General features: G+C 41.0%; 1 protein-coding gene across 2 annotated transcripts; it reads left to right on the top strand.

Annotated features, from left to right (window-relative positions):
• Positions 1-5,837: 5,837 nt before the first annotated feature.
• SLC46A3 (solute carrier family 46 member 3) lies at positions 5,838-23,320 on the top strand. 2 transcript variants are annotated; one of them, XM_059377528.1, is made up of 6 exons: positions 5,838-5,928; positions 6,343-6,555; positions 12,457-13,327; positions 14,987-15,070; positions 18,024-18,180; positions 21,883-23,320. In XM_059377528.1, exons 2-6 carry the CDS (start codon positions 6,367-6,369, stop codon positions 21,965-21,967), a joined length of 1,386 nt encoding a protein of 461 aa, XP_059233511.1. In that variant the 5' UTR covers positions 5,838-5,928; positions 6,343-6,366; the 3' UTR covers positions 21,968-23,320. The 2 variants fall into 2 exon arrangements, with proteins under 2 accessions (XP_059233511.1, XP_059233512.1); XM_059377529.1 differs by lacking the exon at positions 6,343-6,555 and having other exon boundaries at positions 5,843-5,928.
• Positions 23,321-25,001: the final 1,681 nt, after the last annotated feature.

Below are 25,001 nucleotides of genomic sequence, written 5' to 3'. Positions count from 1 at the left end.
TTCTTTTAAGTGATTCAGCAAGAAAGCATGCAGTCATAAACTCAGTCCCTTAGAAAAATAAATATATCAGATAATTATTCTCTGTGGTTCACAAGGGCAGATTCTGTGTACAGTTCCACAACTTGGGAACACTGAACAAAATCATCTCATTTCATTCATTTGACAAAGATTTACTGAGTTCCCACCACTGCTGTAGATGTGGACAGTCTTGCATGAGTCAGTCATGGTTCTGTGCTTGCAATTCTAGTGCAAGGAATAGATGACCCAAAAAAAAAAAAGGGCAACATACAAATAAATAAATATTTATTTATATTTATTATATTTTTAATATAATAAATAAGTAATACAATAAATATATGACATGTTTATTATATAATATAATATAATATATATATTTATTATATCATAATACAGAATGTGAAGTCTTAAACAAGAATCTGTTGAATTGGAGCATAGCAGAAGAGAACACACTTTACTAGTTGGGCAGGATGCTCAAAGAGGACTTCCCTAGGATGACATTCAAGTTAACACCTAAAGGAGACGTGTGATAACCCTGATGGTAGGAAGGAGTTCAAGGGCACAGAGATGGATAGTGGCCAGATCATTTGGGGCCTTGCAGGGTACAGCAAGGAGGGTAAGCTTTGTTCAGAATTCAATGGGAAGCCACTGAAGAGTTTCAGGCAAGAAGATGGTGTGATCCTTCATCTATCTTAAGATGACCGTGCTTTGTTGCTGTGTGTAGAATAGAGTAGAGATGGAGTGCTTGAGTAAGAATCTGTTGCAGCAATGTAGATGAGAAACTATGGGGGCCTGAGGGAAGAAGCTGGACACAGGAGGAGGAATAATCCTAGAAACATGGAGTCACACATGCATGAATTTAACTGACTCTGCTGACTCCAAATCCTTCCCATATCCAACCTCACTAAAAATGGGACTCCTCTTAAGAGAGGAAGATGGCAGTTGCTCTGTGGGGTCGCAAAAGGAAATGCCAACTGGAAGCAGTCACCGGGTTCTTCCCTATAATTTCTCAAACATGGTAATATGTGTGTCTTATTAAACAAGGTTTAGATTCAAATCCAAACATCACTGAACACCCACCGTCAGACTGTGTTCTAGAAGCTTTCATATATACCCTATTTCACCTGCTATGACTGAAAAATAAAGCCATGCTTAAGTTACCACATAAATAAAGGAAATTTGATTTACAAGAAACCTATTCATTATTCTCTGAGCACTCCCTTCCTTGGAAAGTAAGACCTCTTGCATGCATACTTTGTCCAAATGAGTCAGTCTTGTTTACTTCTGTTATGCTGAAAAAAAAAAAAAAAAATTGAGAAGTCTGATCTGACTGCCTAAGTTTCTCACTTCTGTTTTTGTGAGGCTGGTACAGAAAACAGTACAACCAGCTGTCACACCTAAGGACCTCCAGCCACTGCACAGACCCAATTACAACTAAAGTGACAAATATTTTAATTAACAGAAAAATAACCATTTTTCTTACGGAACCCCAAGGTCCAAGATGGTGAGTGAGAACAGGATATAACACCATTACTTTGTTCTCAATTGACCTTCCCCTAAGATCAGACAGGCCCTGGCATTGCCCTGGCTTTCCAGCCCACCCCTTTCCCTCCACCTCTACCAACACTATCACCATTATGGTGGATTTCTTCTTGAGGGCCATTATTGTCCATTTCTAACACTTAGCTTCTTCTGAACCATCCCAGCACATCAAAAGGGTTACCATAACTTGAAACACCAAAGGGAAAGAGCCAGGATTTCTGACTGATTAGGGAAATCCTTAGTCCCTTTGTTAAGATTTTCAAGAAGAGAATATCTATTTTGGACATTTAAATCTATTCAGTGGCTCTTTAAAATAGCAGGTGGAAACTCTGGGTGTCAAGTTCAAGAGCAGCAGATGAGCTTGAGATTTGGCCGTGATGGCTGTCTTGGTAGTTGAGTCACAAGTGAGGATGTGATGAATGCAGAGAAGATCTGAGGAACTGGACGTATAGTACAGTTTGAAAAGCAAGCCCACCAAGGAAGCTGAGAAGAAGCTCTTAGGGTGGTAGAAAGATACAAATGTGTCATGGACCCCAAAAGGAGAAAAGATTTCAAGAAGGAATTTGTTCTACAGCATCCGAGATAACAGAGGTCAAGAAGCCAAGGACTGAAGTCAGGTTATAAATTTCTCGGATATATAAAACTTATTCAGGTCTGTTTTGGCATGTTATTGATCAAGGTTATATGATTGGATTACATTCCCTTTCAACAATTTGTGCTTGGAGTTGTATAATTAGACTTTTATCAGCACAGTACTGACAATCACCTGCTAAGTAGTAATCGGTAAAATGAAGGTCATTTCATCACATCTTACTCTGCTGATTTTACCAGAAGTGAAAAAGCTACTTTCCACTTAAAATATTCTGTTTTGGTTTTGCCACTTTTCTATGGCACTGCCCTGTACAGCATGGGTTCTTCTGAGTTCGGTATATCTATTCACATAGCAGGTAATGACCCAATTCTCCCACACTTTTTCCCAGAATACTATGAAAACATTTTGAACAACATGATAGTACATACTCTGGTCTCTACTTAGCTTGGGCATATCATTTATATATTTAGTTCACTTCTTTTCTCTTGAGTCTGACATTATTAACGTACTTCTTGTTGGACCCAATGTGATCATAAGCAAAAATACAAATGCACATGATTTCAAGTGTCAATTTCAGAATATGCTTACAATAAAATTTCTTTGGTTCACTGAACTGAAAACACAAAAATTCAAAATTCTCCTGGAGACCAGGTGACTTATGTTACAGAACACGGCCAGGGAGATTATGCCCAATCCATGGACACTCCTCCTTTCATGCCTAGACCTTATTTTTGATTTCTGTCTTTAAGAAGGCTTGAGTGGGAACCCATGAGGGGCAACAACAGCAGTAGGTAAATAACAATTACTGGTCTGTGATGATATCCATAGACTTCGTTTTGAATCATTTTTACTCCTTTCATATATTTTCATCTTTCCTAAAAAATAAATGAGCGTTTCTTTGGTAATTAACTAGGGTGTGTTAACTTTTTTTGTTTCATCCTCAGCACCTAGTAGAGTGACAGATTCCAACTGAGAGTTGGTAAATGTTTTTTAGCTTAATACACACTCAAGCACTTTATATTATTTGGGGGGGGGGGGAGGAGGAAAAAGGCTCGCATAACAAAAATTATCACATTGACATATGCAGTGGAGAGTAAATTAAGAAGGCCTGGCTCTCTCCACGTGTAAGGGCAGGGAGAGCAAAGTATGGAAGTACATTGACTGCTAATTGTTCCTGCCCATAAGACAGAGTATCTCTTAAATGCCTTTTCCTTTCTCTTGATTTTCATGAGAAATCACAGCCTTGGGGACAAGGACCGCATTTAGAGCTAATTGCTGACATTACTTCCTCTTTCTGAGTCTATGATAGGTTTTCACTTTTTCACATGGCCCTGTGGCTTGTTTGGACCAATCAAATGTGAGCAGAAGTGGTATGTATCATTTCCAGGGAAATCTGTAAAAGCTGGTATCAGATTCACCATATTCTGTTTTCTCTGCCTTGATGCCAGTGATGATGTTAAGATGATGGCTTCATCAATCTGTGTCCATGAGTAAAAGTGATAAGGAGTAAAGTTTTCCAGTGACTGAAGATGGACAGGAAGATCAAGAGATATACCTTTGTTGTTTTAAGATACTGAGATTTGGGGCATGACCTTGACCTGCTTGATTTTATAGACCAATCACCTGAAGTGGTCATTTTCCTCCTATTTCAACAAGAGGGTCTAAGTGGGCTAAAACCATTAGGAAGTGGATATGGCTAGCATGAAAAATAGATATTTTAGTGGGAGAATGAGATTATGCTGTGCTTTACAATTCTGAAAAGCATTTTTGCATAGGTTATTTCATTTCTTCTCTCTTGTGATCTTGGAAAGTCATCAGATCTCTACCTCTCCCTTCTGGACCAACACTCCTTGGTCAATCGACTGCTCTCCCTGCCCATCCCACTTCTAATGTGCCCCTAATTTAGCACTTAGTACAGTGTACTGCAATTTTAAAATATAATCTGTCTTCCTAGGAAACTGTGTTCTCTTCATCTTTGTGTACCTTCTCTCCAACCAACACCCATGCCTCCCTGTTTCACACTCATGACAAGAGCTTCATAAATGCTCACTTGAAGAAGCTGAGAAGTGGCAGGTCCAAAGTTACAAGTAGCAATCAGGATTCAAATCTAAGACTTCCTACTCAACATTCTAGGGACTTAACTAGCATTTACTTAGCATGAAGGAAGAGAGCTCTGACCTCTGGATACTGACCTCGATGTTGCTATGAGCTCCTCCGGACCACCACGTTCTGTGGACTAAAAAAAGATTTCACAGAATAACATCAAAGCCATTCAATCACCATGGTCAAGAAAAAAACAAAACCACTCCACAATCTTGTCTGAACACAGACCAGGAACATTGCTTAAACTACAAAAATGACCCAAACTGTCTACTACAAGCTGCTTCTTCATCAGTTATGGCTTTAACCTCCAACTAGTGTTCACTACTTCTTACTAAGGATTAAAGATATCCAATCATAGAATCATCCCCAGTTCTTGACAGCATCCAATACAGTGCCAGGCTTCGCCTTCTTGAACGCTTTCCACAGTCGCACAAGCCCAAATTCCCTAACCAATTCTAACACCGTTACTGAGACACCCCATTGTTCCCCCATTATGCCTGTCTCCTCCTCACCAGAACTAACCGAACTTCAGGTGTGTTCTGGTGGGCTTGTTGGAAGACATGCCCAGTCCCTCCTTTGCTCCAGGGCTATGTTGTACACACACATGTTGAGGGTTTCATCAGAAACCCTCATTAGGTGTGGGATTGTAACGCCCAGTTGATAAAGAAATGGAGGTCCAAGGACATGAAATAATTTGCGCCAGCTCACACCACCCGGAAAAGCCAGAGACCATATTTCAGACCCTTTGCGAGGAGCACTCTCTTTCCCCTACCCTCCATGGGAGCTCCCCATCTTCGGCGTTTCTTAGGGTACTTGCCCTGCGACCCGGATGCTACGGAGAACTGCACCCCAAACTTGTTACTTTTGCAACTGGTCTATGTGAAAAACGATATTCCGGCCCAGAGACGTTTTCCCATTGCAGAGCCCTGCAGGGAGCCGCTGGAGCTGCCCAGCTGCCAGCAGCCGGGAGCCTGCAGCCGGTAGACGCGGGATCAGCCTGGGCCTCTGGGGCCGGGCTCACGAGAGTGACGTTGAGCGGACCAATCCCCGCGAGGGCGCCAGCCACGGGGCCCAATAGCAGGAGAGCCTGGCGGGACAGTGACAGCAACGCCGGCGGCAACGCCGGCACCCCAGCGGCCCCGCCTTCACCGCGGGCGGTGGTGGTCGGCGGGCGGGGGCAAGTCTTTACCGCGCACAGGACCGGCTGTGGACCCACAGACCCACCCGCCGGCCCCCGGACAGACTACGGACGGCGCAGAGAGCAGCCGCCGGTGCCTCCCGCAGCTCCCTGGGACCGAGTCCGCAGGGCCACCGAGGAGCTGAGCGACGGCTGCGCAGAGAACTGTCGCCGAGGCCACTCTGGACGCAGGAGTGCGCTTTCAGTGGTTTGCTTTAGAATGAGAGCTTGAGTTTCCCCGACAGGTGCATTTGGTCGAATTCAACGGAAATTCCCCTCCCTGTCCCTGCGCGGAGGTGCCGATCCGGCGCCCCACCCAGACGGCGGTCAGTGTCCCCGGGGCGTCCCGGGCTGCCTCGGCCTCGGGAGCATTTGCTGCTGGGGGGTGCCCTGGGAGCACAGAACACCCCCCAAAGAGAAGACAGCCCCCCGAGAGCCCGGGCCCCCAAAATGACCGGACCTGCTTCTAACCTGGCAGGAAGACTGTAACCGTGGGGTGAGTTTAAACGAGAGAAAAAAAATCCCTTTACGATTGAGAGCTGCTTTTTAAAGGCCTCCTTCCTGTCCTGTTAACGAGCCGCAAAATAACAATAACAGTTGCGCAACTGTCGTGATCTCAGAGGAACCTCGCTGTTTCCCTTATGAAAACCGGCTGGCAGTATACAGTGTGGGGACTGTAGTGAGATTATTCCAAATGAAAATGAGTGACAACTTATTAAAACTATTTTAAGGTGGCATGAGTCCTAAAAGGTCCTAACTCTTAAAAATAGTAAGTACGACAGTCTGAGGTTTACTGCTACCCTATTCCAAAGTAAAAATTAATCTCTTAGGAAGTGCTTACTGCTTTCTACTCCCTAGTTTGCCTGTTTACTCCACAAAATTCCTCTAACATCCCCGTTCTTTTTCATAGAATTCAGCTACCTACCCAGGCAATATGAAGATTTTCTTTGTAGAACCTGCCATTTGCCTTAGTGCATTTGCTATGACTTTGACCTCTCCACTGACAACACAATATGTGTATAGGAGAATATGGGAAGATACAGGCAACTACAGTTTTGTATCTGATAGCAATACTTCTGAGTGTGGAAAAAACAAAAGCAGCCCCATTTTCGCATTCCAGGAGGTAAGAAATTAAGCTATCCCTGAAGTGTAATAAAAGGGGAATGTGTAATGGGGTTTTCAGTGAAAGAGGGCATTGTGCTCATCATTCATTGATCTCTCAAGAGTCATCTCAAAACTCTAAAATCCCAAGTCAAGAGCCTTTATTCAGTTCTCCTGTTTGAAGTTTCATGACACCTTGGATCTGCTTCTTCTAAGTAAAACCCCCTTCTTCTGTGACATTGGCTGTTTTCTGAGAAAATTTCATCCTAATCTCATCTCCCCAGTGGCTGTCCCCTTTCTCCCTCCACCACCACCCCCAGCCCCCCAAAAGCCTGAAGGTTGGACCAAGGCCAGGTGGAAGGAATACTGGGTGGCCTCAGTGGAGTCAAACAGGGTGCTTCTGCCTTTCCTCTTTACATGACCCAGTTTTCAATGACCCTCGGAATGTAGCCTATCACTGAACACTGTGGGCCCTGGGGCCAGTGTCCATCATGGGCTGGTCATAAGGCAGCATATGTCATTCCTCATTTACTCTTACCAGATCAGCTCTGACTCTCAAATGTTGAAGACGAGGTTATCTGTGGAGGAGAGCACTCACTTTGGTGCTGAGGGTACTGAAAATGTTTAGCCAGACATTACAGAGCCTTTCCTTCTGTCTCTCTAGCCTCCTCCCCCAAATTTTTATTTAAAACAGGAGGTACATCGCCATTCTCCTGCTCCCTCAGACAGTTTTTATCAAAGTCTGCCAGTGTCCAGATGCAAAGGTGATGCATTCAGATTTGGAATCCGCCCCCCCCCCCCAAGAAAGCCTTAAAAGCAGACCACACTTACAAACGTTGAACTGTTCCCCTAGAGGATATTTAGTAATGGCAAAAGAGAGCCTTCCCAAATCAAAGAACAAGAAGAATTTAAGGGAATTCAGATCACCTGCCAGCTGGCCCCAAGATTTTCTCCTCAGCAGAAGAGAATTCAGGTATGACTGGAAGGTGAGTCTGAGGCCTGGAAAAAGTGGCAAAGGGCCTAGAAGGAAGGCTCTAGCATTTCCGGAGGTGTTCCCCAAGGTGACAGGTATAACCTCACTGGACTGAGGCCTGGCTGTTTGGCACAGCTTCTGCTGTTCCTCATTTTCTCTTTTCCATGGGAGAAATTTTCTTGGAACTGATAATTACTGGGAAGCCATGCAGACATCAAGGTTCTGGCCTAAAGTGAGGTCATAGAAATAGAAGGGCCAAGGGTCTTACCTCATGGTTTTGTCTCCTGACTTCAAGAATGTTTATCATTCCCAGGGAGTGAAAAGGTTCAAAAGTCTCATCAGTTTCTATATTGGATTCTGTGCTTTCCTTCAACAGATACCCAGGAGCAATGGGAGGGACAAAGGGGAAGAGGACATGAATGTCTGGAAAAAATCTCCCATCCTGGCCCTCCTAGAGTAAAGGGAGACAGGCTGTGGTTCAGTCACCTTGGTGGCCTCTGTGACTGTGCAGGTCACATGACTATTGGGCCCTGCTGGCCTTACCTAGTTGCTGAGAGCCCCCCCCCCACAGCCCAGAGCAGTGGTCTCATCTTAAAGATTTTTGCTGAGCGTTTAAGTTGATTGTTATTTTATTAGTTGTTTTTTAATTAGGCTAGTATTCAAGAGAACATACTGCTCTAGATCCCCTCCCTTAAAGTCAGTGCTCTAGAGCTACAAGTGCTTTTTCTTAGACTGGGGAACTAGAAAGCACCACCGTCTCCACCCATAACCAAGACAGGTCAGGTGGGCCACTCACCATTAGCTCCTCAGGAAGGAGGAACACTTCTGCTTCCCAGGAGGCACCACCATCACCTTCAGCAGTTCCTTCTGGCCCCTTTTCTGGACCCTGCTTCTGCTCAGTATAAGAATATTCTCTTACCTCAGGCGGCTGGGTGGCTCCATCAGTTAAGCATCTGCTTTGGGCTCAGGGCATGATCTCAGAGTCCTGGGATCCAGCCCTTGCTCAGCGGGAAGTCTGCTTCTCCCTCTCCCTCCGCCCCCCACTTGTGTTCTCTCTCTCTCAGATAAATAAAAGCTTAAAAAAAGAAAAGGTTATTCTTTTACCTTTAAATCCAAGACAAATGCTCCCTGTTTTATGAGTGTCCTCCTCAATTCCCAGCTCTCCTTGGTGGGTGCTGACCACTTGCTGACTAAAAGAAGTTTAGGAGTTTGAGAACTGTTCTTATAACCCTAAAAACAAAATTTCATAATACAGGGTCAGGCCCTAATAAAATAAATGATTTTGGGGGGGGTTCAGGTTTTTCTTTGCCACTCCCCCAAAGACGAATTACTTATAAGAAGAGTGCATAACACAATAATGTATTGAACTTCTTACTGTTATACTGTTATTTATTTATCCTTCTATAAAACAAATATACACATGGGCACATGTATTGGAATGCAAGATAATAATATACATTTCAGGGTTCAGATATGAAGAATAAACTGGGCTATTTCACTTAACATTTTGAAAGTCTGTATGAATAGAAGTTTTATTTTTCAATCCATTGGGATTGAGATATAGATAGATAGATACACTCACACACATACATGTCCCTATAAATATTGATCTAATCTGTTTTTCAAAACTTTGAGTTTTCTGAGTCTTGCGACTATAAGGTACACCCACATACTTCTCTTGGATAAGATTAGTCTCTAAAGGATGTCTTAACAAAATGGCAAATCTCTGGGAAGGAAATTCTTGGCTGAGGAAGAAGAGGTAGGGATTCTAGGCATGTTTGTCGACTTTTGCAGAGGAAGGAATTTTTAAGCCCCTTCCCAGATTAACTGACTGGTTTTGAGGTATTAAACTGACCATTGTGGTCTGTTCTCTTCAGGTACTCTCAAGATAGGGACCCTGCTGTTTGAGGGGACAAGTTGGCATTAACCAGATCATGAAGTTGTTCTTGTTCAGTAATTTATTTATAAACCTTTTTTTTTTAAAGAATTTTTTTCAAAGATTTTATTTATTTATTTGACAGATAGAGATCACAAATAGGCAGAGAAGCAGGCAGAGAGAGAAGAGGAAGCAGACTCCCCGCTGAGCAGAGAGCCCGATGCGGGGCTCAATCCCAGGATCCTGGGATCATGACCTGAGCCAAAGGCAGAGGCTATAACCCACAGAGCCACCCAGGCGCCCCTATTTATAAACCTTTTAATAACTAACACAATCCCTTATTACCAGCAGATAGGGACTATTTTCTACCTAATTGTAATTACACATTTTAGCCTATGAAATTGTGACTTTTTAAAAACTGATACTCCTTTCCTTAAGTTATACCTGTCTCTATCTTGTCATTCCGTTCAATCTTGACAGGAAATAGCACTTCTTACTCTGATTTCTCTCGTCTACCCTTATCTAATATATAATTATTGTTCTCCGAGTGTAAGAGGTATAGTTTGCACACAGGAGACAGAAGCCAGGATGTGGGGGAGGGGTGGAAATGGGAGGAGGAATCCCAAACTGGAACATCTTATTGACAAGTTGATTAAAAGATAACTGTTTCATTTACTTCTTTATTCAGTAAGTATTTACTTGCTGGCTTTTATATCCATACAGACACAGAGATGTGCTCAGGAAGCCTGACCTAGTAAAAATGAAAACAGCCGAAGTTGATGAAGCACTAATGTGCAATAGATCTGGGCCGTGTGCCTTATATTGACAGAGTGACTCGAAGTGTAACTCTCAGGAGAGCCTGCAAGATAGGGACTCTGGTTACCCCTCTTGTCAGATGAAGCTATCAGGATGAATGATTTGGTCAAGATCACACACAGCTAGCGAATCGCAAGGCCCATTTTACTTGCTTATTCATGTATCCATGCACCTAGTATCTAGGGCGCGCTCTGTGAAGCACTGTTGTTGGAATGGTGATACTGTGGTGAAGAAGACAGGGTTCCAGCCCTCCTGGAGCTTAGATTGTAGTGGAAAGGGCACCGAGTGCACAGTTCAATCAAAGGAATTCATCCTGTTGAGGGGTGGCAAGTCTCTAAAGAAAATATAGCCAGACAAGCTCACAGAGCACTGGGTGAGGGTTAGTTTGGTTGCTCTGAATTGTGTGATTAGTCAGAAGGCTTCTGAGGAGGTGGCATTTGAATTGAGGAAGTGAGCTGTGTGACCAGCAGGCAGAGGGAACAGCAGGCACAAAGGCAAATAGCATGGGAGGTTTGAGGGATGGCACGTGGCTCAGGGGAGCGAGGAAGTGGAGATGAAATCAGAGAAGTCATGATGCTGGCCACCCACACCATGGCAAGGAATTCGGATTTATTTTTGCATAAGGAAAGCCACTGGGGGATTTTGAGCAGAGGAGTGACATGGGCTGATTGTTTTTAAGGATCACTCTAATGTGATCTATGTGAAGAACTGATGACATCTGAATCTAGATTGATCTGACTCTTAATCCTTACGCCAAAGAGTGTAACTGGGAAATGGTAATTGCCATCCGAGAAGGTTCAACAGAAGGAGAGATTACATCTGTTTGGGCATTTCAGGGAAATCTGAGTGGGACTTGACTATGGACTATGCCTGTAACATAGGGTCCTGGGGGAGTGAGTGTAGATAATGCAAAAAGAGTGGGGTTGGACTGCATCTCGGTGGTCTCACGTAACAGACAAGGAATGTGAACTTTCTCCAGCAGGCTGTGGGCTGAGCAGCTCAGAGACATGCTGCTGGTGTGTTTTGGCAAGACGCTCCCACCATTAGCGTGTATGATATGCGAAGTGAGGAGGCTGGCATCATAGACTGCACTGAGGGGAGAGCCAGCTAGATGCTGGGGCAGTCCAGGTGAAAACTATAAACCCTGTCCTCCCAGGGGCAGCTCTCAGACTGTGAAGAGGTAAAGGACATGAGAAGCACTGGGTATTGGTGGCCCTGGGTGAAGGGAAAGGCCAGAAACAATGATGACTGAAGTTTTGAGTCTGAGTGACAGAACATTCCCTGACCATATGAAATTGCTTGCATTGTTTGACTACATAAAAATAAACGCAGGCTCACTCTTTAAAAAAAAAAAAAACAAAACAAAAACATTAATTTCAGTATTTGATATCTTTGTGGTTCATCAGCTATTTTAGGGTGCTTTCTAAATATTACATGAATCTATTTTTAAAAATGAGTTTAGTAATCCCTAGTAGAAAAATGACATACTATTTATATAAAATTTGGAAGATACAGAGAAAAGTGGCAAACAGGACATGCTTTTAAACCACCCAAAACTCTTCCCACCAAATAACTAGCATAATGATTATAATGTCTTTCAGTCTGTGTGTGTAGCTGGTGGCTTTGGTCTTTGGCAGAGTCAGGTTTATTTTACTCCTCAGTTCGGTTCATGGCATGCTACCATCTTTAGTCAGTGCAAAGCTGCTCTTTGGGTTTTATCTTATTTTTTAGTAAGTAAAGAAATAGATTAGAAGAAACTTATTTGTGGATACACATAAGAACAAAACCGAGTGCTTCCTAAATAAAGGTCTATCAAATATGATATTTATATATGACACTCATTCGCCTTTAAGTAGACAGAAAAATCTATCACAGGTAAGGGTATTGCTCTTGCTTTCAGCAGTGGGCATGATCTCAGTGCTAAGCTGTTTAGAGAAGACAGAAAAATCATTATATGACTAGTTCTGGATGTATTAGGTCTGTGGATCTCTATATAAGAAAGATACACACCAGTACACAATTTTCTGTTTGTGAGTTCAAGTCCCCACCATGGTACTTGCATATGACACCTGAGCTTTGATTACTGTACTGCCTCTTGGTATTTGCTTTGTGAACTGGATGAAGATTCAGGCTGTATCAAACCCACGTTCCTTATTGGTGACCTACTAGAAAGGTAAAGAAAAATATGCACTGGAATATTTCTGTGAATTTGTCTATATTTCTGTAAACACATCGTCTTCTTTTTTGTCTCTTTGCAGGAAGTTCAGAAGAAAGTGTCTCTTTTCAATCTGCAGATGGACATAAGTGGATTACTTCCTGGTCTGGTGTCTACGTTCATACTTCTGTCTCATAGTGATCATCGAGGACGAAAATTCCCTTTGATTTTGTCTTCTGTTGGTGCTCTAGCAACCAGTATTTGGCTCTGTTTGCTTTCCTATTTTGCTTTTCCATTCCAGCTTCTGATTGCATCTACCTTCATTGGTGCCCTTTGTGGCAATTATACCACATTTTTAGGAGCCTGTTTTGCCTACATAGTTGATCAATGTACAGAACAGAAACAAAGAACAATTCGAATAGCTATAATCGACTTCATACTTGGACTTGTCACTGGATTGACAGGACTGTCTTCTGGCTATTTTATCAGAGAATTGGGTTTCGTGTGGTCCTTTGTAATCATTGCTATGGCTCTTACTGTTAACTTGATTTACATTTCATTTTTTCTTGGTGATTCAGTGAAAGAATCTTCATCTCAGAATGTTTCCATGTCATGTAGCGAAGGCTTTAAGAACCTATTTTACCGAACTTCCATGCTTTTTAAAAATGCTTCTGGTAAGCGACGGTATTTTCTTTGTTTGTTACTTTTTACAATGATGACTTACTTTTTTGTGGTAATTGGTGTCTCCCCCATCTTTATCCTTTATGAATTGGATTCACCACTCTGCTGGAATGAAGTTTTTATAGGTTATGGATCAGCTTTGGGTAGCGTCACATTTTTTAGTAGTTTCCTAGGAATATGGCTTTTTTCTTACTGTATGGAAGACATTCACATGACCTTCATTGGAATCTTTACCACCATGGGAGGAATGGTTATGACTGCTTTTGCCAAAACAACGTTGATGATGTTTCTAGGTAAGTCACAAATGTAGCCTTAGAACTTACCATGTATTTATGTTTATACCAAATGAATTTAATCTGTTGGGTGATACACTTTCAATATAAAATTCTCTAACACATTCTAGTTCAAGTAAGGCATTTTGTTAAAAGCCACTTTGCCTGAAAGTGAAAGCCAATTTGCTTTTTAAAAAAGCAATTCACTGAATAACCACAATTTCCCAAATTTGCATACTTGCCAAAAAATTGTTTTTGAGGAACATTCTTCTTGTGAGTCAGTTCTTTAAAAGAGCTTTCGCCAACTTGAATATTTCTTGAAATGCTGAAGGTTGGGGCACTTGGGCGGCTCAGATGGTTGAGCATCCAACTCTTGACTTTGGCCCAGGTCATGATCTCAGATTCATGAGATGGAGCCCGGCATCAGGCTGTCCGCTTGTCCGCTAAGCAGGGAGTCTGCTTGAAATTCTCTCTCCCTCCCCACACCCGCCCCTCTCCCTCTCTTAAAAAAAAAAAAAGCTGCTAAAAAAGCTACTTTCCATAAAAATTTGAAAAAGCATTATCTAAAGTAGATTCAAAAGATTTGTAAAATTCATGTGTATTGAATATATTCAAGAAAATTCTTTAAAGACAAGATTTTGCAAATTGATCCTTTCATGAATTGGCTTTTGAAAAATCCCTTTTTGCCAAATTAGGCTTCTTCCTTAACTAACTGTTCCAGAAGTGGCTTCTGTAGGCCTTGAGTGAGATGCTGCATTTGAAAGAACTAAGGGATCTATAAAGTGGGACGTAGAGAAAGGTCCAATTCCATCTTTTTCTACAAAGGCACTATCAACCTCTGACTACCTTGCAGGGAAGCAGGGTGACCAAAGAGAATTGGGCTTAATATCCATTTATAGTACCAGGTGATCTGGGCAAGTTACTTAACTACTCCAGGCCCTCATTTGCTCATCTGTAATATGGGCACAGTAACACAGAATTCACCAGGTTATAATGAATATTAGAAGAGATCACTGTAAAGCACTTAGCACAATGCCTTGTATTCAGTAAATGTCAGTTCTCCCTGTCTCCCTTAGAGTTTCCAAGACCAAGGAAGTTGATCTATGTGAAAGCACATTGAAAATTATAGAGTCATCAGCAAAAATAATATACTGCTATTTTAGCATATAACTAGAGATGTTATTGACTATTAGGGGCCCATAATGTAGGAGGAGAAGCAATCTGTGTTCATGAAATTATTCCACATAAAGATGAAGAAGCAGAAAGATAAAGAACAAATTTATCAATACGTGCATCAAACTAATAAAAGAATGTGGAGGAATGCCAAGTCTGAAAAAGGAGAAACAGAAAACTAATGTGAAAAACTAAGTCACACCTCGCTAAATGAGAGTTTGCTACAATAATCAGGGAAATAGTAGATCAGTCCCAGCTGGCAGATTATATAGATTTGGACCTCAAACCTCCCTGAACTCGTTCTGAGCACTGAAATAAGAGGGTAAACAAAACTTGAACTGGTCTGTCTACAGGCTACCTGTGTATTCATTAAACAGAAGTCTGTAATTAGTTACTTCAGTCTTTAGGTGCAGTGAGTTAGGATGCTTAGAGAGAAAACATTTCACATTGAAAATTGACCACAGGTTTTTGGATTTAGCCTGTGATTTCCCACCATTTCTCTTACAGTGAGGCTGCCGTTCCTTTTCACTATCGTGCCACTCTCTGTTCTACGCTCCATGGTATCAAAAGCAGTTCGTTCCACTGAACAAGGTGAGTTTAATCTGCCGAAGGAAAATCATGAATTTACAATCTGTACCAACTCAAATCTATATATGACCTTTGTTTGGTTCTTCAGAATATTCTACAGCCCTTTTCCTGCTCAGAACTTCTTTAGAACTAAGTGGTAAGTTCTGTGTTTGGAAGAGGTTTATATTAAGGCAAGGCTGCCCCTGGCCCAGGTCTCCTGCTTTGGAGGGCTTGCTGTGGCCAGACCCTGCCCCAAGAAGAGAGGAGTGCTCAGAGCTAGGCAGATGCTGACTGGGAGCCCACCACACCTACCCCTTCTAGACTACGTTTTGGGTACCAGGACCCCTGTAATTCTCAGCCAGATAGCTCTGGGTTCATGTCCGTGAGGGCCTGACTCTTTTGCCTAAAGGTGGAGTGACCCCATTGTGCTCCCCCTTTAGACCACAGGGTTTGCCTCTATGGGTTTGCTCAATCCCAGGACCCTGTGAGATTATGACCTGGACTGAAGGCAAAGGCTTAACCCACTGAGCCACCTAGGCGCTCCTCAAAATGGGATATTTTCGTGAAATGTTATAAACTTTCAAGTAATCAGAGAGGGGAAATACTGCATAGGGTTTCACTAGCCTTTCACTATCCCTATTACCTTGAATAAGAAAGGAGAGAAAACTAAATTTGGGTAATTATTTTGCAGTCTCTGTGCTCTGTATAGCTGTGAAGCTCCCAGCTAAAGCCACCCCAGATGACCTCTTATCTGGTCACTACCTGCACACTCCTTGTGATTATAAATTGGAACACCATAAAAACAGACTTGACTTTAGAAGTCTATTGAATTTTTTAAAATAAACTAACCTGCACTTATTATTTAATCCAGTTTATCTATGGCGACTGTTAGACAAGTTGAACTGCTTGTAGAAGTTAAGCAACAAGCAAACCCTACTTTGTAATAGTGTTGCTGTTTATGCCAGACAGACATACCACATGACCAACTTCTGTCAAGAATGGATTTAAGCCATTGCATAATAGGACTAGAACAATCCAGTCTTCCATGGCACTGTGCCTAGCTGTAGCAAGGGATCAGAAATATAAGAAAATAATAACACAGTTAGATAGGGAGGAGTATTTCCTCCCAATTAAACTGAACTTCATGTCTTATCATAAAACATGGAGATAGTATTGTCTTTATGCTACTTGCTAATTGGTAACTGGGCTCTTGAATTAAGCTTTTATTCATTCACTTGACAAATATGGATTAAATAGATCTACCATGTGCCAGGACACATTGTTTACTGCTGTGTACAACAGTAAACACAGTAGATGCACACTTGACATGAACAGAGCTTTCGTTTTAGTTAAAAGAAGACACATATATGAAAATACAGTATTCTTCAGAGCTATGTTTATGTTTTTTGAACATATGTTTTGTGACCTGTCATTCAATGAAGAATGAGAAACAACCTATGAGAATATATACTAGGGTAAAAAAAAGTTTAAACAGATAAAAATCAACACACAGCACAGCTACTAGACTAAGACCATGGGGAAAATGAGAACATATACATATGAGCCATAATCCAGTTATGAAAGGTGATCCTCAAGCTTGCCTTTTCCTTCTCTGTCCAATCAAATACAAGTATTTACGTGATTTGCATTGTTTGTAAGAAAAATACATTACCATTTACCATGGAGAAGTAAACTTGGCAAAGTGAGGAAGAAGCACAATGGCTTAATCCAAGAGCCTGCAGAAGCTCCACAGGAACGTATCCTGGGGACATCATGGAGAGTGGAAAACTGTCACAGAACTTTGTATCTGGTGATGCTAAATTTCACAAAGAGGAAGAAAGGTATATCCTGTCTAGAGGTTTAACTGCTTGGTCAATGTGGTCTTGGATTCCAGACAAAACTAAAAATCGGTAGAATGAATGAGCCCTTTTCTATGATTATGAGCCTGGACTAACCATGCAGCCACATTGTGCTTCTCGAATAATATTCCAGGGCCTACTGCCCTCTCCCAAACGTGGGAAGAGCAAGCATGACAGACAGCAGCAGTCTCCCCACTCAGTCTTGCCAGCCACTTCTGAATGGAGGCGGTTTCAAGCAGGGAAGGCAGAAAAGAATCACGCAGCATCAAACCATGGCATAATGAGAACACAGAAACTTAAAGAGTCATGCAGAGGAATCTTGTGGACTGGATTTGTTGTCACTTTCAGGGGAGGGCTCAAATTCAAACTGCAGAACCTATATGCAATCATCTGTCTTTCTCTGCAGCTGTCACTTTTGCCAGATCTGAGAAGCAGATGAAAAGAATTGCTTTAACTTTCAAAAGGCCCCAGGGTGGAACCTTTGCTGGTGGGAGCCACCTGAGCATATCTATATGGAGCATGTCACAGATGTCCCCAGTTTAGGGATAGAGTGGGAGATAATCTTGAAGAACAATGGTAGCTGTGGCTATGTGTGCGGCTGTGTAGGGAGAGGAGACTGTGGATTTCAAATGGGTCAGCTGCTGTTGCCTCTTAACTTTGCCTTACTGACTCCAAACTGTTGTGTTTTCAATATCCTCACATCCTCATATTAGGTCAAGGAGTACTGGTGACCTCAGTTTCTTCACCTGCAAAATGGTTACCGGCTTCTCAGGGATTTAGAAAGTATAGCTTTAGCTCCCCAAGCAGTGCCCCACGTTTGCTTTCTTCAAGGAGGAACATTTTTTTTTCTTTTTTTTTTAAGGTTTTATTTATTTGACAGTCAGAGATCACAAGTGATCTCTCCTGAGAGAGAGGAGGATGCAGGCCCCTGCTGAGCAGAGAGCCCAATGTGGGGCTCAATCCCAGGACCCTGGGATCATGACCTGAGCCAAAGACAGAGGCTTTAACCCACTGAGCCACCCAGGTGCCCCAAGGAGGAACAATTTCTCCCTCATTTTGTTTATTGTTTTCTTACTCAGTCATTTCCTTTTCTCCCTCCACACCCCAACTCCACACAGGCACCCTGTTTGCTTGCATTGCTTTCTTGGAAACACTTGGTGGAGTTGCTGCAGTTTCTACTTTTAATGGAATTTATTCAGCCACCGTTGCTTGGTACCCAGGCTTCACCTTTCTACTGTCTGCTGTTCTGTTACTAATTCCAGCCATCAGTCTATGGTATGTAATTATTTCTAATCATTTTATCAAAGGATAGGCAGATTAAGTGAATTCCCTAACCTCAAATTACATAAACTGTTAAAGTTGTTAAAAAACAAAATTCAACTGAGTAACTTTTTTTTTTTTTAATTTATTTTTGTTTTAGAGAAAGAGTGAGTGGGTGGGGAGGGCCAGAGCGAGAGAGAGCCTTAAGCAGGTTCCATGCTCAACGTGGAGCCAGATGTGGGGCTGACTCTCACAACCCTGAGATCATGACCCGAGCAAGAACAAGGGTTGGATGCTTAACCGACTGAGCCAGCCAGGCACTCCTCAACTGAGTGACTTTTTTTTTTTTTTTTTAAAGATTTTATTTATTTATTTGACAGAGAGAAATTACAAGTACACTGAGAGGCAGGCAGAGAGAGAGAGAAGGAAGCAGGCTCCCTGCTGAGCAGAGAGCCCGATGCGGGACTCGATCCCAGGACCCTGAGATCATGACCTGAGCCGAAGGCAGCGGCTTAACCCACTGAGCCACCCAGGCGCCCCTCAACTGAGTGACTTTTAAAGATCTAATTGGCTCTACTAATTGATTGATGAATTAGGCAGCATCCCATTTAGCAAGCAGAGGGGAGCTCTGCAGAGCTGTGCTGAGCAGAAGGTTTTCACAGAATGGAGGGTGGATCAAGAAGTTATTAGCCAAAGAGCAGAAACAATTGTTTCAGGCAAAGTCACCTCCCCTTAAGGAGAAGAGCAGGGGGTCTTATCGGGTGGATGACCCTGTCTTCCTCTGGGGGATGGAGAGGGTTTATGTGGCAGGGCCACTGGTACTGATCAGAAAACTCTTGCCTGAGTCGTGAAGATTCTGCTTCTGGGAGAGGTTGGAACTGCAGTTAAGTTACATTTTCAGTCCAGGTTTGGTAACTTGGCCTACCTGATGCCATTTTGGGCCTGTGGTTTTCTTTTTAACAAAGTTTTGCCTCAGAATGTACTTTTCTCAATAACTTTTAGACATGAAGACATCTATTGATAATGTTGGAAACCTAAGAAGAAAGAGACAAATGACAAGGCTGACCAGAACTAGGAGAAAGAAAGACTGGGTCAAACTATAATTAGCTACCCCATCTCTTTAAATATGAACAACTGATTAAATTAGCAATGAAGAATACATACATGTATATATATAGAGAGAGAGAAAGATTCAAACTATGATTTCCTAGAGTATAATATCCTCTGAGGGTCAAAGATTACTATAAGTCTTGGGTTGATGACAAGAGCAAGTAGTGTACACTGAATATCAGGAATTTTCTTTCTAGAGAGTTGGCTTATTTAATGACTCCCTTTTTAAAGGTAAATACCCAAATAAATACAAAATACTAAATTCTATTTGTGAATAGTACACAGAATAAGAAGACCAAAGTCATACACATAAGAGAAATACTTATATCTCCCTTTGCCTTTTGGTTAATGAGAAGTATGATCTAACTAGGTTAAGTGTTTGCTAACATGCCCAGGCATCAGAGTCAGCACATTCTGTGGGGCCAGCACATTGAGCTGAGAGTACACCACCTTTTCTTCGCTGGGCTTTGCCCATTCCACGTGGCTAAGAGCATAGTGCAGTGATGGGAGTCAGTAGCAAGTGGGGCACAAAAGGCATCTCTGCTTTCTCCTGAGCACTGGGGTGGGCTGGGGTGGGGTGAATAAGGGTGAAAAGTACCAGTGTACTCAGGCCTTACATATTCTGCCAAGACTGTGAACTCCTTAAAGGACTGCCCTACATTTACTCATAGTAGGACCGCAATATGTATTATCTCTACTGAATTTTGACCCCTAGATCTGTGTAAGAGTATAATAGTATTTACAATTCCTCTGTAATTTTGATGAAAAGTTATTTTTACTAGGTATCTTTTTTAAAAAAAGACTATTCACCTATTGAACTGGCAAAATTAAAAATACTTGTTGTGCTAATGAGTACACAATGAGACAATCTTACACATTGCTGGTAGTGGTATTATTTGGCACTATCATTTTTGGAAGGCAATTCATAAATGTATATCAAAAGCTTTTTTAAAAGTTCAAAGTATTTGACCCAGTGATTCCTTTTAGAAACATATCCTAAGGGAATGGTCAGCAATGTCAAAAACTTATATACAGTTGACCCCTGAACAACAACGCAGGTCTGAACTGCATGGATTCACTTGACATGCAGATTTTTTTCAACATATATAGTACTGTAATGGATTTTTCTCTTACAATTTTCTTAATAACATTATAAAAATATTATTATAAAAATATTATAAAAATACAGCAATTATATATGTTATATGTATTAATACATATATAGAGAGAGAGACATATCATATATGCATATATATAGACATACCAAATACATGTTAATAAACTGCATTATGTTACTGGTAAAGCTCCCAGTCAATAGTAGGCTATTAGTAGGTAAGTTTTTAGGGAGTCAACAGTGATATGAACTGCATGGTCACCCCAACCCCTGCATTGTGCCAGCGTCAACTGGTATAAAGATGTTCATTAAGACAAAAAAAATTTTTTTAATGACCAAAATGAGAATGATTAAATAAATGATGGTGCATTCATAGCATGAAAAAACTTTAGTAAGAATTGGGGAGTAGAAAAATGGGTAATTTTAATTTTATTCTTCATATATTTATGTATATCTGTTATGAACACATATACAGCTAGCTAAAAGATAGTTATCCTTTTAATACTGTTTCTAATGTAAATGTAGATGATCTTCTGAGATTTTTTTTAACCCAATACTGTTCAATATTTTTTTTAAGATTTTACTTATTTATTTGACAGACAGAGATCACAAGTAGGCAGAGAAGCAGGCAGAGAGAGAGGGGGAAGCAGGCTCCCTGCTGAGCAGAGAGCCTGATGCGGGGCTCGATCCCAGAACCCCAGGATCATGACCTGAGCCAAAGGCAGAGGCTTTAACCCACTGAGCGACCCAGATACCCCTATTCAATATTTTTAAAAATAAAACTACATGCAGGGTGCCTGGGTGGCTCAGTCAGTTGGGCATCTGTCTTCAGCTCTAGTCATGATCTCAGGAGATCAAGCCCTGCATCAGGCTCCTCACTCAGCAGGAAGTTGCCTTGTCCCTTTGCCCGTTCAGCCCCCTGCTCGCGCACTCTCGCAAATCTTTAAAATAAAACTACATGCTTTTTTTTTTTTTTTTAAGATTTTACTTATTTACTTGAGGGGTAGGGAGGACAGAGGGACAGGGAGAGAGAATCCTAAGCAGGCTCTGCACTGAGCACCAAGGCCCGACACAGGGCTCCATCTCACCACCCTTCGATCATGACCAAGATCATAACCTAAGTCAACCAAGAGTCAGTCGCTTAACTGAGTCACCCATTCCAGATGTCTTCTTGTCCCAGCTCAGTTACAGGTACTGAATATGAATTTCAGCCATATCTATAGTCATAACTACTTTTTGTGGACTATAGGATAAACAATGGGACAGATGGACATTTTAGGTACCTGAAAGAGAAAAAAAAAACTGTATATTTTTTATTTTCAGAATGCTATGCATAGTGAAGTCAGCTAGACTCAAAATGCCATTACGTTCCGTCTACATATAATTTGCATAATTTATTGGAACCCATATAATCAGGGGAAAGATAGAGTATAGGTTATTTATTTATGTACTGCCTTCATCACAATTTTAAAATGTCTTGTTTGCTTTTGCAGTGTGGTCAAATGCACCAGCTGGAATGAAGGAAGCTATGTACTTCTTACAGAAGAGGAATCCAGTGAAGACACTTCAGAGAGATGATTGTGATAAAAAAAAAAAATAACTGAAAGTACACATCATATACTCTGACTTCTGAGGAATGTAAACTGGTTCCATAATCAATATTTCATGACTAATCAATGTTACATGTCCTTTCTTCTAAGCTGAACAGTGAGAGAACTAGCTCTTGGCTCTAGCTTCTTACAGTATCATGCACTTTGAGCACTCTATGAGTATCATGTGATAGATTTCCATAGATAGAAGAACAAATCTCAAAACACTTCCCATTTTTGGATTTAGGAAAGAAACTGAAACTTCACAGTATAAAGAGGGATTAAGAAACTTGACATAATAAAAAGCAATAATCTCCTGACATACTCCAGTCTCATGCTGGGACCAAGGAAGGAGAACTAACTCTATACCTCAGTTTCTTCATCTGCAAAATGGGTTTGTGACCTCTTGAAGATTTCAAAGGCTTAACTGTTCAAAATTATGATGAATGATTCACTGACAGGAAAATAATGATAAAACATTCAAATATTTCTAGTACAATCGTACCTCTGCTTGGATAATGCTTTGTTTTCTAGAGCCCATCAGTGAAAGCATTTAATGGATTCAAAAACCTTAAAATGGAATCACTTTAAATGACACATATTTTCACTTTTCCTAATATGTTTCATCAGCGACAGGCATGATAATAATTAGATAGGTAACACGGGGTCACTGGAAAAAAAAATCATAAAAAGTTGTTTATAAAAAATGTAAAAACTGAGCAAACAATCAATCAGGAACTAATATTACAGAGCCAATATTCATTCCTTACTTTTTATCAAAGAATAGCCATTTCTTACTGCCTTAAACTCATCCTGAGACCCACCCTAGTCCCTGAAAACACATTCTTTCATGCCTTCTGTCTTTCTATATGCTGTTCATTTGCCTTTCCTCCCTTGGGACAATGAAACTTGATTCTCAGCCAAAACACTGCTTCCTCTGTATAGTCCTCTTGACACTTCTTCCCTACTTCTGTAGTCCCCCCAATCCCTGCAGGGTGCCCACAGCACTTTCTGTATACTTCATCCTAGCATCTTCCATTGTCTTCTAATATTTGTCTTCCCTACTTGAAATGAGCACCTTGAGGACAGGGACAATCTTTGATTCCTCATTTTATTTTTCTCCTCAATAAATGTTTGTTGAACTAAATACAAAATTTTGTTTTTACTTGTAAAAGTAATTTAAAACTCCATATTTAGTAATGTGTCGTGTGACACTTTTAATAATGTGTCATGAGAGTAGCCACTGGTATCATGCCATAGCCATTAAGCCAGCCTGAAAAATATGCTAGCCTATACACTTTTTAAATTGTTTTTTTTTTTTTTACCAGTCCCTCAATGTCTTTTATGTTTTAAGTTACCATATATAGTAATGCAAATGCCTTGAAGTACAACTAGATGATTCTTCCTAATTTCTCTTGACCATGGATAGAGTTTTCCATTCGACAGCACTGCTTACACCTTTTCCTGTAGGGTAATCATGATTGCTGGACTAACCAAGAGCACTCAGTGTAAAATATTATAAATGTTTATTTCCAAGACTATTCCTTTTAAGTCTACCTAATGTCTCTTGGAAGCCCAGGTAAGAACTGAGTGCTTTCTATATATATATATGTAATTTTTTCTCCCTTCCAATGCTCTTTCCACACCAAAAAATATTTTATGGCTTGCAAAGTGTTCCTCTGTATCAACTTACTATATACTCTCTTAATAACTCTGACAAAGTAGATATTCATTTTCCTCATTTTACAGACAAGGCAGGTAAGTCTCCGAGAGACCTGGCCAGTTATTCAACTACTACTAAGCAGGAGCATCACTCAGAGATGGTCTTGGCCCTGCTGAGATTCTTCATAGCTAAGGTATACATGTTACAGATTGTAAATCCAAAGGAAGGTGGAATATGAAGTGCCCCCCAACACATCAGCACTACTGTACACAACTAAACTGCCTACGATATTGCCTTTTTTGTGGTTAGACATGATGGTCTATAAAGTCCCTTTCAGCTCAACCTTCCATGATTTTATACTCTTCATCTAAACTGAAGAGATTATGGATGGTGTTATTTCATATAGATAAGAGATAAAGAGATGGGTTTGTATTTGGGCAAAAACTATTTGAAATGTGGTAAATCAGGGCATTGGACTGAGATGGCCCAGGGTAAAAATAGAGAATGAAGGAGTTTAGTCATTTCCAAAATACATATCCTAAGATACGGATTAGTAAATGTGATGAAGACTAGAGAAACACCTAAGCTGATCAGGGTATATAATCAAGCCAGAAATGAAAAAGAAAAAAATGCCACCACCTAATCTCCCATAATGTGACCTAATTACCTGATTATCTGAAGGAAGAATTAATTAAATGATTTGTCTCTGTAGAGTCCATATAAAGGGAACAAAGAGGAAATTCATGTTCCTTTTTATCCAGCTCTGTACAAGGGGGGTTAGATCTACAATATCTAAGAGAAATGAGTACTCCTATCACGACAGAGGGAGTATTTCTATGAGGTTAGACTATTCAATAGATTCATTTATACCCCGCATTGCACAGCGTCAAGAAATCCCTTTTCTCTTAAAGAATCAATCCCATTTACAATTGCACCCAAAAAATTGTAAGATACCTAGGAATACACCTAACCAAAAGGTAGAGGATCTGTGCTCTAAAAACTACAGAACAGTTACAAAAGAAATGTGTCTTATTGACACAAAGAAATGGAAAAATGTTCCATGCACATGGACTGTAAGAACAAATATTGTTAAAATGTCTATGCTACCCAGAACATTCTACACAATCAATGCAATCCCTATCAAAATACCATCAACATTTTTCACAAAGCTGGAACAAATTATCCTAAAATTTACACGGAACCAGAAAAGGCCCTGAATAGCCAGAGGAATGTTGGGGAAAACAACAACAACAACAAAAAACCCAAAAACTGGTGGCATCACAATTCCAGACTTTAAGCTTTATTACAAAGCTGTAATAATCAGGACAGTATGGTACTGGCACTAAAACAGACACATAGA

This window comes from Mustela nigripes, chromosome 15 (assembly GCF_022355385.1).
Source record: "Mustela nigripes isolate SB6536 chromosome 15, MUSNIG.SB6536, whole genome shotgun sequence".
In the NCBI taxonomy this organism is placed as follows: Eukaryota; Metazoa; Chordata; class Mammalia; order Carnivora; family Mustelidae; genus Mustela; species Mustela nigripes.
The sequence above is the reverse complement of the archived record's forward strand: the minus strand, read 5'-3'. Positions and strand labels throughout refer to the sequence as shown.

What these genes read in the sequence shown, in the direction of transcription:
- SLC46A3 (XM_059377528.1), top strand. Translation starts at nt 6,367, where the DNA reads ATGAAGATTTTCTTTGTAGAACCTGCCATTTGCCTTAGTGCATTTGCT. An exon ending in CCATTTTCGCATTCCAGGAG is followed by an intron (nt 6,556 to 12,456) that starts GTAAGAAATTAA and finishes GTCTCTTTGCAG; the next exon opens with GAAGTTCAGAAGAAAGTGTC. An exon ending in AGTTCGTTCCACTGAACAAG is followed by an intron (nt 15,071 to 18,023) that starts GTGAGTTTAATC and finishes AACTCCACACAG; the next exon opens with GCACCCTGTTTGCTTGCATT.